At 38.7% G+C, this 19,088-nt stretch overlaps 1 protein-coding gene across 5 annotated transcripts in view; it reads right to left on the minus strand.

The window, feature by feature from the left end:
* Nucleotides 1–7,529: 7,529 nt before the first annotated feature.
* Nucleotides 7,530–19,088, minus strand: part of LOC306883282 (spondin-2-like) — a 29,653-nt gene continuing 18,094 nt past the window's right edge. For all 5 annotated transcript variants that reach the window (XM_079438438.1, XM_079438437.1, XM_079438434.1 and 2 more), the window contains 4 exons: nucleotides 17,165–17,385; nucleotides 11,713–11,904; nucleotides 11,021–11,195; nucleotides 7,530–8,962 (listed from right to left, as the gene is read on the minus strand). In XM_079438438.1, coding sequence (XP_079294564.1) covers nucleotides 8,775–8,962; nucleotides 11,021–11,195; nucleotides 11,713–11,904; nucleotides 17,165–17,385 — 776 coding nt within the window. In that variant the 3' untranslated portion in view covers nucleotides 7,530–8,774. The remainder of the gene's footprint in view (nucleotides 8,963–11,020; nucleotides 11,196–11,712; nucleotides 11,905–17,164; nucleotides 17,386–19,088) is intronic.

The following is a 19,088-nucleotide window of genomic DNA, read 5'->3' on the forward strand; positions in this document are numbered from 1 at the left end:
AGCCATTTTCTCTCCCCGGTGTCATGTGACTTGTTAGTTTTACAAGGTCTCGGGTGTGAATGGGGAGCAGGTGTGTTAAAGGGGTCCTATTATGCTTTTTCACTTTTTGAATTTTAGTCAGTGTGTAGTGTGTGTGTTTGGGCATAAAACGATCTACAAAGTTACAAATCTCCAAAGTCCACTCCAAAGGGAGATATTTCGTTTTTAAAAAATCCCTTTTCAAGAACTACAGCGAACGGCTCGTTTGGACTACAAAGTTGTTTTCCTGTATTTGTGATATCACAAATTTAACATTTAATCGTGCATATAATGTCTGATAAAGCAGCGTTTGTGAGCGGAGCTCTGTTTTGTGTACAGCGTTATCTCTCCTGCTCCAACAGCGCCTCCTGCTGGCAGAGAATTAATTTGCATATATATGCAGCCACAAATAGTGTAAGTCTGTAAGACTATGGTATAAATAAATTCAACTGTATAACAGTTTCAGTGCAATTCATGTTATAATGTTAGAATTAAAGAACAATAAGCAATACATATTACCGTTGCACTTATCTGTACATACTCAATGCAGTTATTTTTAAGCTGTTGTTGACATCCCATCTAAAACGTGATTTAGCCAAAAAAAAAAAAAAATACAACAACTATAACATATCACTTTAATATGTCTTGCAATATCCGTGCATGCAAAGGTTCTGCACGATCCTCTTGTTCAATATTCTCGGGGTCTGAACTGATATGGCAATATTGACGAACTTGCTGTTCTGGCAAGGGTCGGGGCAATATTGAAACGCAGTCTAAGCTGTTCGCCAATCACAACGCACTGGGAGAGCTAACCAATCACAACACATTTCGTTTTTCAGAAGGCGGGCCTTCATCAAACCCGGAACTAATCGAGTCGTTTGTGTCAGGCTGGGGAGAAAGGTATTGTAATAATGTAAATTATGTGAAAAATAATGTGATTTTCAAACCACCAAGAATGAGAGCATGTTCTAGTACACCCCAAAACAAAATCAAGACTTTGTAAAAGAGCATAATAGGACCCCTTTAAATTTGGTGTTATCGTTCTCACTCTCTCATACTGCTCACTGGAACATGGCACCTCATGGCAAAGAACTCTCTGAGGATCTGAAAAAAATAATTGTTGCTCTACATAAATATGGCGTAGGCTATAAGAAGATTGCCAAGACCCTGAAACTGAGCTGCAGCACGGTGGCCAAGACCATACAGCAATTTAACAGGACAGGTTCCACTCAGAACAGGTCGACCAAAGAAGTTGAGTGCATGTGCTCAGCGTCATATCCAGAGGTTGTGTTTGGGAAATAGATGTAGATAAACTTATTTGGTTCAGATGGTGTCAAGCGTGTGTGGTGGCAACCAGGTGAGGAGTACAAAGATAAGTGTGTCTTACCTACAGTCAAGCATGGTGGTGGGAGTGTCATGGTCTTGGGCTGCATCAGTGCTGCCGGCACTGGGGAGCTACAGTTCACTGAGGGAACCATGAATGCCAACATGTACTGTGACATACTGAAGCAGAGACTGGGCCGCAGGGCAGTATTCCAACATGATAACGACCCCAAACACACCTCCAAGATGACCACTGCCTTGCTAAAGAAGCTGAGAGTAAAGGTGATGGACTGGCCAAGCATGTCTCCAGACCTAAACCCTATTGAGCATCTGTGGGGCATTTTTGTAACATCCACCAGCTCCGTGATGTCGTCATGGAGGAGTGGAAGAGGACTCCAGTGGCAACCTGTGAAGCTCTGGTGAACTCCATGCCCAAGAAGGTTAAGGTAGTGCTGGAAAATAATAGTGGCCACACAAAATATTGAAACTTTGGGCCCAATTTGGACATTTTCACATGGGGTGTACTCACTTTTGTGGTCAGCGGTTTAGACATTAATGGCTGTGTGTTGAGTTATTTTGAGGGAACAGCAAATGTACACTGTTATACAAGCTGTACACTCACTACTTCACATTGTAGCAAAGTGTAATTTCTTCAGTGTTGTCACATGAAAAGATATAAAATATTTACAAAAATGTGAGTGGTGTACTCACTTCTGTGAGATACTGTAAGTGATCAGAATAAGCAACGTAATTATAGGTATTTCACACTCGTTCATGCACACTCCTTGACAGTCAAAACTGTGTCATTATGTATGATAATTCGACAATAAAAAAAAATAAAAAACAATAATGTTTTTACTTTTGTGTCACTCTATAATTTCACACAGAAATAATGCTGAGTCCCAATTCGCCTACTTATACTACGCCCTAAAAGTATGTACTCTTTTTGTGAAGAAAAAGTACATACTTTTGAGTATGTAGCAGAATAGTAGGCAAGCTTTGGGACATACTACTTCGTCATAATGCTCTGTTGCTAAGTTACATGCATCCTGGAACTGTTTAAACTGCCCTGTCAATCATCTTGTCACAGTTAACATCATCCACATTTCGTTTAATTTGATTTCCTGCCGTATTGGAGAGAAATAAAGAAACACAATGCGTGTCTTTCATGCCGAGAACTCTACTCATGTGTTTTCATAATGATGCATTTAAAAGCTAATGACCAAATGTATCATATATATTTCATCTGAGTGTTGCTGCAGATGAAATATAACCTAGATAACATCAAATAAATATTTTTCATCAGGTTAGACATTGATTATTTATCACTCAAATCCCTTTCTCTACCTGTCTGTCGGTCGCGCATATCCGCCATGTTTGTAGTTTTTTTAAACACTTTTTATGCGTGTTTGTAGTTCTAATCGAATCCTCGTCCACAGCGCAATGTGTTGTGGGCAATATTAGCCATTAGAGTGTGCATCAATCTGCACTTCAAATTCTTACCGGAAGTAGTAGACCGGTGGTCGGCAACAGGCGGCCCACGGGCCAAAACTGGCCCGCTAGCAATAATATCTGGCCCGCATCCAGATTATTTTGATAGCGGCTGGTTCTGAAATAGATCTTTCATGACAGCAACAGTTACTCACAATCAGAGTATGTGAGCGGAGTGAATTTGACTGGAGCGAGGAGCGGATTTTTTAAAAGTCGGAGTGTCGTGGTTTTCACTCGCTCCATCACGAGTACAATTCATGCCAACAAATATAACTGCATATTTAGCAAGAATTCACATGTTAAACATATTTAGCTCGCTAGATAGAAAAGGATCACTCAAATCAGAAAGAATGTGAAGGCTGTGATGACTGCAGTGGACATGAGTGGGAAGTTATAGTTCAAGGAATTTATTTGTGCCGAATATTTTCAGCTGACAGCTGACTTTATTTTTTCTCAGAATTGCGTGATATAAACTTGCACTTGCGAGTTAAAAAGTCATAATTCTGAGATATAAACTCGCAATTCTAAGAACATATCAGTCTCAGAGTATCATACTCTTAATTTGGTTTGGATGTTTTCTGTATTTTCTAGTTCGGGGAACAGAAACAGTCTCTATAGTGTGATATCTAGGTGAAGGAGTCTCTATGTGCTGAGAATTAACTGATTCTGTGACACGAGGCGGCTAGCAGACGGTCGGTTTAATCAGTCTATCTGCTTCCTGACCTGGGCCCCAGGTAGTCAAGTACGAACTCTAAGACTATGTGGCATATTTCTAGAGAGAAGAGCGGCACCACCCCAGGAGGGATGAAGACCATCTCTTTTCAACAGGTCAGGTCTGCTCCAAAAATTCTTCCAATTGTCTATGAAACCTATGTTATTCTGCAGGCACCACTTAGACATCCAGCCATTGAGTGACGACAGTCTGCTATGAATCTCATCACCACGGTAAGCAGGGAGCAGACCAGAGCATATTACAGTGTCTGACATAGTACTTGCAAGTTCACACACCTCTTTAACATTATATTTAGTGATCTCCGACTGGCGAAGTCAAACATCATTAGCGCCGACGTGAATAACAATCTTACTGAAGTTACGTTTAGCAGTAGCCAGCACTTTTAAATTTGCCAAGATGCCAGGCACTCTGGTCAGAATCAGCTTTATTCGCCAAGTGTGCGCAAACACACAAGGAATTTGTTGTGGTTTTTAAGAAGCTCTTGGTACATACATGCATGGTGGCTGGTGTCTCTATTTTCACGTTCCGTACAATAGAATCGCCAATAACTAGAGCACTTTCATCAGGGTTCTCAGTGGGTGCGTCACTGAGTGGGGAGAACCTGTTTGATGTTTTGATCGGAAGAGCGGTGTTTTGACCCGCAACTAGGCCGCCTCACAGTCACCCAGTTGCCCTGCTGCACGGACTCTACCGAAACCGAACAATGTACAGGACTTCCTGAGCTAGTCAAGATTCAAGATTTTTATTTGTCACATACACAATTATACAGGGTATAACCAGCAGTGAAATGTAGTCGCATCCAAAGCAGTATCTACAGCCCTCACATTCTTACTGTCCTCAACTAAAGTTTGGATCTGCGTCTCTAATTCTGAAATCTTCTCTGTCAGCCTAACTATTTCCCTGCATTTATCACATGTGAATCCCTTGCCACCGACAGAGAGAGAGAAACTGTGCATGTGGTGCAGGTGACAATTCAAGGAGAAGCCATTTCTTACCATGATTGTAGAGTAATTCTGACTCACCACAGTTGATTGATGGACTCATTAAAAAAATAAAAAAAACCCCAGCAGTTTCATGCTTTCGTTTGATAGTACAGATGAACATAACACACACTGGCAATTCAATGCCACCCGTGTCCTTATAAGTAAAATCCAAGCTTTTGATATGTTTCTAAATACTTTCTGGACTTAACTCGATTGTGTTTGGCCGGGGCTTCTGCAGCGGGTTTATTGTATCCACATCTGGATTTGCACCAGCTGTTTCTGAATAGGCAGAAGAGTCACTTACTCGGGGTGTAGATATTACAAAGCGATCCATTTTGTAGAGTTAAATTGTATATAAATTATTAGCATTTTCAAATAAGTGCGCTCCAGTTTGTTTGTTTGTTTGTTTTTTGGCATGCTCAGTCTACTTTTATGTAGGCTATCGTACATCCATGTGACTGCGTGACAAGGGTTTTATTAAAGCTGTTAATGTAGTAATTATAATATTTTTTAAATTAAATATTTTATCTTTGATGTTTTTACCCGTTTTTTTTTTTTTTTTTACAAAAAAGGACTTCCAACATTATTCCAACATTAATTAGTGCAGTACTGTCGCGGACCCCCCGGTTGAAGCATTTATTCTCCTTTATAGATACACCTAAAATAATAAATTATAAGAGGTTATGTGTTATATTTTGGGTTATGACAGTAAACTCACCCTCGCTCCTCGTGATCTCGTCACAGTCCAGATGTACTCATATAATTTTTTCATTAAGGGAAAGTTCTTTTTTAATCTTGAATTTTTTTTTCAAACTATGTTAAAGCTGCAGTTCGTAACTTTTTGCCCCTTCGTCGCCATCTCTGTTTGAAAACCTGGAATTGCAGCTTTTTGCGGAATTATCTTGCTTGCGTGGGTTGTGGGATGAATCTAATGTTTTGAGGTGAATGTGTGGCTGTCAGTCACCACACCGGTGTGGATATTTACTGTACTTTGCAATCACAAGATCCACAAGAAGACGTCCTGTAGAGAAGTCTGATCTAAAGACAGCAATATCAACCAAACGCTTGCTTTAATAAACTAATATCAATAAAATATTACATACTCATATTAATTCTTCAATAAGGGGAAGTTCTGGTTACTTGAAATAGTTTTGAAACCAAACTATTTTAAAACATTTATCACATGTAGTGGAAAAAACATGCTCATTTGCATTTGCATGGTGGTGTGTGTAAACAATAGGCCTTTATCAAGTTCTTTTACCCTACTATTTGAATCTTCCGCTTTTTGAATGCGTAAGTGTTATAAAAGGCCTATTAATAGACTTTTTGAAGTTCAGAGCTCATTATTTACCATCAGTACAGCTCCTGGATGGAGACGCATCAGTGTCCTGCTCCTCCTCACTCTGCTCCACCTGCTCACTCTGAGCTTTGGTGGATTTGTGGGGAGAGAGTCCAAAATCTGCTCTTTTTCTGCCTCTTCTTGGTTTTGTCTCCTCTCTCCTCCTCACTGATATCCACAGGCGTCTCGTCAGGAGAAGATGGAGCTCCTCTATGTGGTCGGTGGGTGTCAGTGTTGTCCCTCCACGAGATTTGTCCTCGAGACATCTGGGGCTTTGCCAGGTATTTCAAATCATATTCAGGTTTAAATTTCCGTATTGTTTATTCTCTCTCTATTGGCCCATTAAGATTATTTCATTCATCTGTGTGTTTTCTCACAGCCACACGAAGGCGCAAGACATCGCTTTCATCATGAAAATTTATGTGTTTCATCATACCAGACTACACTTCAGAAAATACTACTTTACAGGCTGGTTCTTTGGCCCAAAACATACTGCGAAATGTACTTGAATCTCATTTTACCCCTAACATTAAAATAATAATACAAAATATTAAATTCAGTCTGGATTTTGAGGGGGCATTTCCTGCTGTTCCTCATAATCTTAGGCCTAAATGGTCATCTGCATCACAGAAAAGGCCTAAATAATTACAAGGGCAATTCTGGCTTAAAGTTTACACCATATAGCACCATTTACATCATTTAGACAGTTTATTTACTGTATTGAACCAAACCATTTCAGCAGATTAATTTGTATTTTTAAGCAGAACTGAACTGGAAGTGAACAGCTGGGCACTGGTTTATAAGGTGCCTTCATTCATGGTTAAGGTTTCTGTTTCTTGAAACTATGGCCACTCTGGCAAAGTTCAGGAAACCTGGAAAAATATGAAAAGCGTTAAAAATCACTGTTTTCTTTGTTTGTGTTAATATTTTGCTGTGAATGATAAGTTAAGGTTTTTCATATTTGCTAATACAGCATCTCCAGACACTGTAAAATCTGTTTCCTCCAATAGATGGTAGCATTTCAAAACACAATCAAGCTGGTTTAATAGGATAATGTTGTTACATGATTATTCCTAAATAATTAAATGACGTGATGATAATAAACACCAAAACCTTGATTCATCTGTCCATCTAATTCCACTTTGTTCAGAGGAAGGAGATAAGGACATTTGCAAGTGAAACTCACCATAAATTAATGTTCGTTCATCAACTGTAATCGTGTTTATAACAGCAGCTAATGTTTTTAAATGAGTTTGTGTTTTCATACGCACCAGCTGTGAGTTGTCTCTGAATAATACTGAATAATGTCTGTGCCATGTGATATTATTATAACCCTTTTTATTTAGTACATCACCTGAAGGGAAAATCAACCACACATAATCATGCCATTAACGTGGGATATAGATCTAATTATAGAATCTGAATTAGAGTTCAAATAGCGAAAACGCTCCTGTTTGCCATTCTTTTCTAATTTAATACCACATTATATGATCAGTACAACAGTGAAAAGTTTCGCTGTATGAACTTCACAAAACCAGATGATTCATGTTATCAGCAGGATGTTTCAGGTCATTGATTACTGCTGATAATGCTAATACTATTAAGGAAAATTATATATATTAAAAAAAAGGAGGAGATGATTTAATAGAGAATTTCATTGTTTATTATTAGAAGAAACATAAAATACAACAATCACTACCGGTCAAAAGTCTGGAATTATTTTTAAATGTTCTGATAAGAAGTATTTTGCTCTCACCAAGGATGCATTTATTAGACATTTAAAGCAGTAATATTGTGAAATATTATAAAATGTCAATTATTCCTGTCACGGAAAAGCTGAATTTTCAGCATCACTACTGAAAACGGTTGTGTTGCTTAATATTTTGGTGGAAAGCATTATAATTAAAAGGTCGGGGTAAATAAGATTAAAAATAAAAGAAATTAATACTTTGAGCAAGGATGCATTACAAGTGACAGAGACATTTATAATGTTACAATACATTTCTATTTAAAATGAATGCTAGAGAATCAAAAACATTAAAGCAGCACAATTCTTATTATCCGATATTGATAATAAGAAATGTTTCTTGAGCAGCAAATCAGCATATTAGAATAATTTCTGAAGGATCATGTGACACTAATGATGCTGAAAATATAGGAATAAATTACATTTCAAAATATAGGCTATTCAAATAACACATTAAATTAATATTTCACAATATTAGTGTTTTTACTGTTCAAATTGATCAAATTGCCCAGCATAACTGACCCTTTCAAAAAAATTATTACAAACTCTTCACCGGCAACATCTAAACGGTCCCTTATTTGATAAATGACATATGACAGCTAGTTTTGTGCGATTCCTCACAAGATAATATTGTAAACTGTATGTATACTGCATTTTGGACATAGTTAAGCCTGTAAGAGAGGAGCTGGGGTGTCTTCAAGTGTTACTTTACTACTAATGGACTACTAGTTGACCTCTACAGCCAACTACCGCACCATGTGTCAAATCACTCAACTCAAAAACGGTTGCTATTGTTGTGAGATCAAGAGGAAGGCTTATGTTAATTCATGTAGTTATGTTAAAATCAGTGGTCGGGCAACTGCAAGTCTTCTATTCCACAAATCTATATTGGCAAAATAGTGTGCGATTACGCAAAGATACACTGAGATTACTGCGAATACAGCACCCATAATCAAAGTCTCTATTAACAGAATACAAGCCGTTCTTTTCCAGCGAGGAGAGGAGCCAATGCAGCTCACTGGACGTCCAGCCAGGCGGCTCTCCCACATTCTGCGGCAGTGACTCAGCATTGGCATGAGGTTAAACTCGGCTCTCCACTTGGACAGCGTCAAAGTGTCTATGCCAGCGGTGTGACCGGCATCACTGATATGCCAGGCAGTTGTGCGGCGTGCACTCTTCCTGCTCCTCCAGCTCGGGGCACGGCGTGCCGCTGTTGGCGGGTTTGAGCAGGATGTAACGGGTGCGATGGCGCAGGCCGCCCCGAGAGCACGGCCTCAGACACAGGCCCCAGGACGACCACATCGACACCTCGCAGTCCAGCGGCGTTTCTGCAAGACATGCAGGAGTCATGAAGGGATCGCTAGCCAAAAAAGCTGTCTGGAAGCAATCCGTCAAGAGATTATGTTTATGTGCATGTTTATGCATGGTCAATTAACAAAAAACAGACCACTGGAGTACTTGGGCTGTAGGGCCGAGTGGCTCAGATAACAAATGTGCATTTTTTAGTAGGTTAGTGGGTCATTTTATAATTTAGGGTATACAGTTCATGTCCATTGATGACAATTATATATTTTTTCTTAAGATATATATAATATTTTATCCATTAAGAGAATTTCTACTACAGTCTCACTCATATATTTTGCACCCTGTTTTACAGTTCGGCTTAAATTTCAGTTTTTGCAATGTCCGCTTTTTAAAATAAAAATGTTAAAGTCTGTATTATCTGTTTTACATTCATTTCTACAGTCTAAACCTTAGAAAAAATAGATTGAGTTGAGATTTCGTTTTCTTTTAAATATTTAATTTACTCATGTTGAAATATTTATGGGGAATGTCGTTTTAATTTTTTTCTACATTTTATCTCTAATGACATTGTCAAGGAGTATATTAATTGCCTGTCAACTATATTGAGTACATAGTTATGGTTTGCAATATTTTTTATGATTGTAATTTAAATAAATATTAAAGGGGTCATATGATGCGATTTCAAGTTTTCCTTTCTCTTTGGAGTGTTACAAGCTTGTGTGTAGATAAGATCCCTGAAGTTGCAAAGACTAAAGTCTCAAAACCAAAGAGATAGTCTTTATAAAAGTTAAGGCTCGTCCACACCCTCCTAAAATGGCTCAATTAAACATGCCCCCAAATGTCTACGTCACGATGTGGGGAGATTTGCAAAACACCGCTCAAATGTTTACGCAAAGAAAGGGGGCGTGATTTTTATTTTCGCTGTAATATTGTTGCTGCCAAATGAGGACACAGCTAGAAATCAGTGGTTAAGTTGTATTTACAACACTGTTCCAGAGCAGTACAACGCAAATATTAGAGTGTGTGCAGCGCAATTTGCGGAGGACTATTTCCTGAACCTGGCAGGAGAGTAGCCTACAATGCAGGCGTGCACAAAGGCTGTTTCTATAAAGTGGGGCAATTCCAACTTTGCAAGGAGAGTCTGGCTCTTCTGATTCACAGCCTGTAAGTATGTTTCTGCTACTGACTATTCAAACGCTAGTTTTGAGCAGTGTAGAGTAGTGCTTGTTGTTTGTTTCTCCGATCACAAATGCAGACGCGCTGCTTGAAAAGACAGTATAAGTCATTATAATCAGTAATTATATCCACACTGGATGCAACAAATGCCTCGTTTGTAATGGGTTTTATTGTTTTGGTCTCGTCGGCGTTAGGAAATGTCATCACAATACGGTGAGGGGTGTAACATTTCCATCACACGCTTGAGATATTCGGCCAATCACAAGGCACTGGATAGCTGGCCAATCAGAGCACACCTCGCTTCTCAGAACGATGAGCTTTGTAAAAATCGATGCGTTTCAGAAAGTACAACAATAAATGTACAGTATGTGGAAAATAGTGTTTTTTTTACTTTAAACCACATAAACACATTTCATTACACCAAATACTTAGAATATTGTTCTTTTTAGCAATGTCATATGACCCCTTTAAAAAAATTTTATAATGTCATAATGTTTTTGTAATTTTTAAAATGTATCTATAATTAATGTACTCTAAATCGTAGAATGACTCCTATGTATTCAGTTTGAAATCCCAATTTAGGTGTGATACTAGCAACGTGTCCTGGAAATTGTAGTAATAAACGCAAAGAAATGCAAGTTAGTGGAACAACACATGCTTAAATTTTTGTGGAAGCAAATAAAAAGTGTTTACCACATGTGGTGCATTAGGGTTCATCAAGTTTCAACTGTTTACTTCCCCGCAAAAAAACACTGCAACGTGTGAAATCGTGCACAATGCTGCAGTAAACCAAAAAGCACATAGCGCTTCTTTTTTGGATTTACCAGCCAAATGAAAATTGAGGATTATGATCAAGAGACCGAATGCTCTGCGATTGAATGAGTAAAACGTGTATGCAGATCTACCTGAGAATCTGTTGGGTTTGGTTGTGTCAGGCAGGATGTGATTGGACACTCGGTTCTGTTGCCGGACAGGTGTTCGGCCCTGCCGCTTCACCCAAATGGTGGCCAGAGGCGGGAGTTCGGTTAGCCGAGGGTAATAGAAGGAATTTACCGGGTGGTTTGGCTTCTGAGAGGTGATCTGAATGAGAATAAAACAGATATTGATGCAGTAGAGCGGTGATGTGCATCTGCCAAAATGTAAGACATTGATTTCTAAATGTAAACTTTTAAAAATAAAATCTATAACACAAAATATATGAAATTCATATGTAAACCATTTCCTGAATCAACTTAGAATCAGGACTCAGCTGGAAAACCTGGAGTCTGTAAGTTTTAATGTTTTTGAAAGGCATTTCTTAGTCTCAAAGCATGCAATCAGAAATACAGTAAAATATTTTTAATTGTTCAACTAACACTTTTCTATTTTAATATATTTTAAAATGTAATTTATTCCTGTGATCAAAGCTGAATTTTCAGTGTCACATGATCCTTCAGAAATCATTATAATATGCTAAACACAAAAAATGTCTTTACTATCACTTGTGATCAATTTAATGTGTCCTTGCTGAATAAAAGCATTCATTTTTTTTTAAATCTTACAAACTCCAAACTTTTAAACGGTAGTGTATAGCTGAATCATGGGAAGCGTATCTTACCATGGTGATATTTTCTGGAGGTGTTGTTGGAAAGTTTGGGGAGGAGAAAGTAAAGCCGCTATCTGTGCCAGCATCAAATGGGTGCAAGTCAACAGTCACTTCCTGTTTCCATTGCCCACCCTCACACAGGTTCAGACTGTCCACCCCCACAAACCAGTCAGGACTAGGGATCACTTTCACTATCAGAGACAGCTGTGAGAGAAAACACAACATGATCAGTCACTCTCGTGCTGAAAACATACACACAGACCTTATCAGCGCTGATTTACCCAATGGCAATGTACTTGCTTTCTCCAGCATGCTCTGCTAACATAATTGGCTTCATAAGTCACATCTGTAACTTTTCTTTGTTGCCATTTCCAGTATTTTCCACTCCTTCCTGTGTATGTTAGGTTAGACCATCTGTTTTTTTTTCTCTAAATGGTGATGAATGTTTCCTTTTTGACTATGAGCTCATTCAGGAAGAGCCCTTGGGTCAGAGCAGGATGAGGGAACAGCCACACCACGCAGTCGCAGAGAGAAACGAGCCATGGAGCGACATCACCTATTTTAGGACCAGCACAAGCCTGATGCTAAAGATGATTCATCAGACATATAATAAATCCTAACAGATCCTGTCTGCTTGAGTTCACACAGGGTATATCAGTCAAACCTCCCCACAAAAAAAGAAATCACAAGGTAGCAAAACTACTGCTAACCCTGCTCTGGAGGAGGATAACCCCGCTTACCCCGTTTCTAAAGTACAAGTGTGAAACTTACCTTTATCTGGGTTTAAAAGCAGGGTTTACAGCAATAATAACCCTCAGTCTAATGGTGTCAAAAGCCCTTTAAAATCTCTTTAATACCTAAACTGTTTTTCTCAGACAGCATTCAGATTAAATGTAGAGAAAATGAGATTTTATGAAATGTCCTGCTAATTAGCTGTTTCTCTCTCCAGAGTTTCAGAAGAAATCTTAAAAATGTCTCAAAAGGAAGAATTGCAATCCAAATACTGTATCTGTAATAAAATATTAACAAACACGTCCACAATTTTATTGTTCTATAATCTGTTAAGTGTTTTTATGTCTCATTGGAAATTGTAAGAGAATCATTTGAGGCAAAGTCATTAAGTCTGTGATTCTAAACCAGGAGCTCAAAATTTGTTTAAGGGGGTTGCAATTAATCAAATATTTTAAATAACAAATAAATTAAAATGTTAAAACTCCCCAAAATCAATTTCTTCAGAAACTATTTTTCTTCTTAATTTGTCCCCTCAACAGCTGTTGTTTTTCCTTGAACACAACATAACAGTTTTATACTATGAGGGCTCTGGAGTCAACATGTTTGAGCACCACTACATTAAGCCTGTTGAGCTATGGAAGAGCAGACAGAGCCATTAAGCAATACTGAATCACTTTCTTAAAATAAAGGCCACTTTGGTTCCTCAAAGAACCTTCCATTGAACAGTTCTTAAAAGAACCATTTTTTCTTAAGGTCACTGCACACCGAGTCTGAAATTTCCATCAATGCCAATAAAGAACCTTTATTTTTAGGAGATTATTTTAGTGTGAATTACAATAGGTCATTCCTAAAGCAAACATTAAAAGCCGAACAGATATATTTGTAGTCTGCACTTTGCCTCCATATTTGGGCCACAATTTTGGTACCTTCTGACAACATCCAGTCTACAGCGGACTTTTCTCCAGACTGGATTTACTCTCGTCTCTCCCTCACATCTCTTCTCATTCGGTGGCTTTTCCAGGAATACCTCCTGCTATATCAATTTCTCTGGCGTGAGAGGCAAGCGGTGCCTGTCTGTTCCGGCCCTGCACTAATAGAGCTCAATCTCTCTTCAGAGCACAAAGTCACACTAACACATAATTGCCAAACCAATGCCCTGATTTGCCAGAATAGTGTGTCAGGAAAAATAACACACAACTCATCTATTCCTCTGTCTGTTTGCATGCACAGCTGGAACGTGCTGTGGTTTCTTGCATGGCTCACTCTTTGTAGAAATCCACATCGCTGCTGCTGTCTAGATCTTATTAAATGCAAAAGAACCTTGATTTTGGGCAGCGTTTTGCTTTTTCTGATTTACTTATTTTCCTGTTGTTTTGAGGGTGTTGGTCATGCATTTGCAGGAATCTGAAATTTGATAGTGTCTGTTTTTTAGAGATCTTAATTAAACACACTGCAATGTCAGCTGTGGCCCAACGGTATATTTAGGTAGTTTCTTGGAAAATGACACAGAAGGATGATAAATGCTGCTTTCACAGGCAGTATACAGAGGTAAGAAGGCATCAAGGCGCGTTTAATCCAGTGTTTGTGTAACTTCTTGTCTACCGAGACGCCTATAAACCCACAATCCTGTGGTAAAAATGTTATTTAGTAGATAAACAAGAAATAGACTGAAACAGAGTTTTGCATTTTCTAAAGAACACACGAGTTGTGCAGTTCTGAGTGTTTTTATTGCATTGCTAATGCAGTTTCTATGGTTTTCTGACTTTAAACTGCATGTCAAAAAAGCATTTTCAGTTGCTGTCGAGTCCCTCACTGTAAAGAAAATGCTGTGATTAGTTATCAAAACTTCAAATTCAGCATTAGAATAAGTAATGATGCATCGTTTCAACTTAAAAAGTAAGTGTTAATGCTTTACTTAAAATGATAAGTTTAGTTAACTTAGTTAAATTGGATCGCATTACAAGCAATGCAAGTTATGTAATCAGATTAAGTTACTAGTAAAGTAATATTACTTTTAAACAAACAAGCAAGCCCTGCATAGATTTAAAAAGTAACTCAACATCACCGTAACACATTACTTTCCATGAAAAATAACATAATTAGTTACTTTTTTTAGGGAGTAACGCAATATTGTAATGCATTTCATTTAAAAGTAACTTTCCCCAACACTGGTAATAAACTGCAGCAGCATTTTTTTATTTTGCTTCTTCAATGTACGTTTATGGGATTTTTAAATCTGATCATTTAAAGTTCATCTCTTCTCAATAAACCACATAACTTGAGACATAATTCATGTCTGTGGCACAAATGTGCCGAACAAATGACTCACCACTGTTTAATGTAATAAATATGCCCAAGCAATCAGACCATCAATAATAAGTGAACAGACGCTCACACACATACACAGCCAAATTAGACCTCACAGTCTCATCCCAAGGCCACATTCATACTCAGATCCATACTGCCATGCGGATCTAAAAACAGCAGCGCCACAGCAGACATCCCGCCATGCTGTGGTTAAGTACCAGCAGGAGTGAATGCCAGGCGCATCTGAGGGTAGTTGCCGTTTTTAATAGGTCTCCTTTGTATTCCAGACTTTGGCAAAAAAATATATGTAGGTCACCAGCAGCACCAGCGCTGCCTTTAGACCCTATAACCAACTGACTCATGGCTAACAGGAAAATAAATATTCCAGAAACTGAGAAGGAAAGGTTCCAGCCTCTCCCTATCTGCAGATCTGGCGGGTGCAGGAAACGCAGCACAGGAGCCGGAAGGGAGGGAGTGAGGGTTGTGGTCTGGAGGTCCTGGGACTCTGGATGTGGTTTTGGAGACCTGCGCTCTGGTGAAGTCTGTCTTTGTGCAATATATCAGTATATTGTATCATTAAAGTAAGTTTGAAGTGAATTTTCATCCCACGTACTTTCTGAATGCATGTTATAATTCATCTGTGCGCATATGCTTCATTTTTTTAAACAAATTTTGACCTCATGGGGTGAAACATCCCACATCACTCATACTTTATTTGAAGGTCCAATTCTCACTTCTTAATGGTGAGTAAGGTAGTTAAGTTTAGGTATGCGGTAGGATTTAAGGATCTAAAATATGGTCATAAAACATGCAGAATAAGTTGTGCTTTATACGTACTAAAAATCAGCCAATATGCTAGTAATCTACATGCTAGTTAAAAGAGAGAGTACCTCCATTACTTTCTGCTGTACGTCACAATACATAAGAAAAGATTAATCGCTACTTCCATTTTGTCGCGACTTTAAGGATGTCTTCTAGGGAATGCACCCTTCTGAGGATAAAGCTTACCATAGTCTTTATTCAGGTTGTTTTATGCTCTATTAATTTGATGACTTTACCTTTGTGCAATGAAAATGTCTGAAACTAAACAGTCCAAACCGTGGGATGGGAAATGTCTTTGGGGAAGTTCCCTTCTTGCCATCCAGAAAATCATTATTTCTAAAGAAGTTTTCATTTCAATTCCAATGTAAAGTCAGCATATCATTGACAAGCAGGTTTACCTCCTCCTCTACTGGATAAATGAAACCAATCTTCAGTTATACTGATACGGTTGTACTCTATCATCGAAGCTCTTTCATTAATGCATGAACTGGCATACCCAATGGTTTAAAAAACAACAACAACAACAACAACTAGAAGCGAGTAAGCATTTTAGTGCACCTGGTTCAATCATCCTGAAATCACTAGGTTTTTTTTAATGAGTTTTTGGTTAAATGTCTGAAATAAGGTCTGTGGTTAACACAAGCTCAAGTTATTTTCATGCTTTATTCTATTCTATTCCTTGCCTTGAAAAAGTCTGTTGCTAACCCTAGAGAACAAATATACTTAAATGTATATGAAATACATTTATTTCATGCTAAGTATACTACAAATGCATTTACATATTTATGTACTTAATAAAAACACCCTGCAATTGTATTTTTGGTATAGTAAACTACTTGAAGTCTGCTAAATTGGAACAATTACTTTTGTACTTAATGCACTTTAATTGTGCAGAAATAGTGCTGGGGTCCAACTAAAGATATACTGGAGTATATTTGATTGTGCTAAAGTGGGACTGTTGCAAGTATACCTCAGGTACACTTGAAATATCTCGAATTTAAAGACCAATATTATTCAAAGATCATACAAACCTCATCGATAGTGACATTAAAACACATTTTAGGTTTAATATTAAGAAATGTGCATTATGCACAAGTAGTACTCTAAATTATTCATTATATTTTTATACCAATAAGTCTAAAGTGATGTGTCAGTAAATATGTTAGATTTGAACTAGACTTAGTATGAAATAAATGTAGGTTGTTGGGGTTATTAAATGTCTTTTTTCGTCAATTTCACAGCCTCATTGTGTTTATAATCATGCTCTTGCATACTATTCTAACTCAAACCAAAAAAAGTTTTTGGGAAGTTTAATTGTGGTGCTTTTGAAGTCTTGAGACCGTGGTGTACTTGATCGTGTTTAGGCTTCAAAATTCATAAAAGTTGTGTTTATTTGTGAAGATTATCTTAATGAAAACAAACTTTTGCTCGTCACAGAGCTTATTTTCTGCAATAATTCAACGGCCAGTAGAAAAATCCTATTGGGTTTTTCTAAAGGTGATGCTGACTTCTGGGTTTGCCTACAAAAATATGTCATCACTGCAGCAGTCTACTTAGGAATAAAACAATGGGCCGTTTTGAGCAGTAACTATGTTCATCTTACCAGCGGGGTCCTGGGCGTCAGGAGCAGCTCTGTGGAGCTGTGGCCGATGCCTGAGGGGATCCCGGCTGTGCGGTACATGGACCCCACCTCTCGCCTCTTCCTCGCCTCCTTCGCATCCTTCACCAGATCCACTGTGAGTCCCTGCTCAGCAAAGCTCTTCATGCCATCGCTCGCCAGTGCACCCTCCTGCCACAGCCGGTACTGCTCATTATGGGTCACGGCTGCACAGAAGTAAAAGCAGCCCATTAGTGAAGGGTAAACTCAGAGAAAACATTTAAACTGCTCATGTTTTCATCACTTTTCAGTCAAAAAGAAATGACTTTTTTTGAGGAAAACAGTCCAGGATTTTGCTTCATATAGTGGACTTCAATGGGTGCCAACGAGTTGAAGGTCCAAACTGCAGTTTCTATGTTGCTTAAATGGGCTCTACACAATACCCACGGAGGAATAAGGGTCTTATCTAGCAAAACAATTGGTAACCCCCCCCCAAAAAAATCTATACTTTTTAACCACAACTGCTCGTCTTGCACTAGCTCAAAATCACACAATAACGTAGTCACGTTGTAAAGGTCATGTGTGACGTAGGCAGAAGTACCAACCCAGTGTTTACAAAGCGAACGTGCAAAGAAAGTCAAAGGCCCTTTACAACAAAAGGTAAAACAACGAAGTCGGGCGAACCTTTTACTCTACCTTTTTGAACTGAAGTACACAGATGAAAACTAACGCGGGTGACTCTTCCACCGTTATTAAACGCAATGCTTGAAGACAGAGCTATTGCAAGATGAGTATTTGTGTGAGTATATACATTTTTATTTTTTAGTAAATGACCAATCATTTGGCTAGATCCTTATTGCTCCGCTGGGATCGTATAGAGCCATTTGAAGCTACACTGAAACTGCAATTCAACACGTTGATCTCCATTGAACTCCACTATATGGAGAAAAATCCTGGGCTGTTTTCCCCAAAAACCTTAATTTCGTTTTGACTAAAGAAAAAAAAAAAAAAGACATGAAAATCTTGGATGACATGGGGGTTGAGTAAATTATCAGGAAATATGTAATCCTTTAAATACAGATAGAATTTTTGTTTCAAGACAAAACGTGCCTAGTTTGATAATTCACCTATTAGCTCTTGATATCACAACAGCCTCTCTTTAACGTCCCACTGTGTTCTTCATAACTACAAACCACTTTGGTCTGGCAGACCCGGAGAAAAAATGAGAGAAAAATGAGAGAAAAAGATACAAGTAAGAATGACAGGACAGCAGGCAGCACATTTGGCACGCTGACACGTCTAGTCTCTCCCTGCTACACGTCCGGCCCATATGTGGACAGAAAAATTTAAGAGACCTGACCTCAATCAGCTAAACCACAAACCGCAACCATCACCAGCGCTTTTATCTCTCTATCTCCGTCTTTCCCCTAATAGTCTCATCCTTCATATGTGGAGTTCATATATACAGCGCAACCTTTTGATTACATACAAAAATGTGTGGTTTCTGAACATAATTGCGATACAACAGTGATAAATGGATAAAGAGAGGGCCGGAAAGCCATCCAGGAGGCAGGAGAAACCGCACAGACATCATCTCAGCGCTCCAAATCCATAGCCTGAACTTTGAGGATCTCTGGGTTGTAAATGTTTTGGCTGAGGCAGTCCACATCTGCTGCTCGCGTGCGGTGGCGTGTGACGGCCGGCATACCGGCGACACCCAAAGAGCTCGTCCTCAGAAAAAGCCAGCACACAGTGATCAGTGATTAACAGGACGAATCTGAGCCCGTGTCATCTGGCGACGGCTATTACTCCTCGACCTCGCTCTCGTTCTGCTTTCCTCATTACACTGTCCCGCTCCTGTGGTGTGGCAGGTAATGCGTGTATGTTTGGAGGGTCATCGGGGCAAATCTCACGGTTAACAGGCCAGCTG

This window comes from Barbus barbus, assembly GCF_936440315.1.
Source record: "Barbus barbus genome assembly, chromosome: 17".
Lineage (NCBI taxonomy): Eukaryota > Metazoa > Chordata > Actinopteri > Cypriniformes > Cyprinidae > Barbus > Barbus barbus.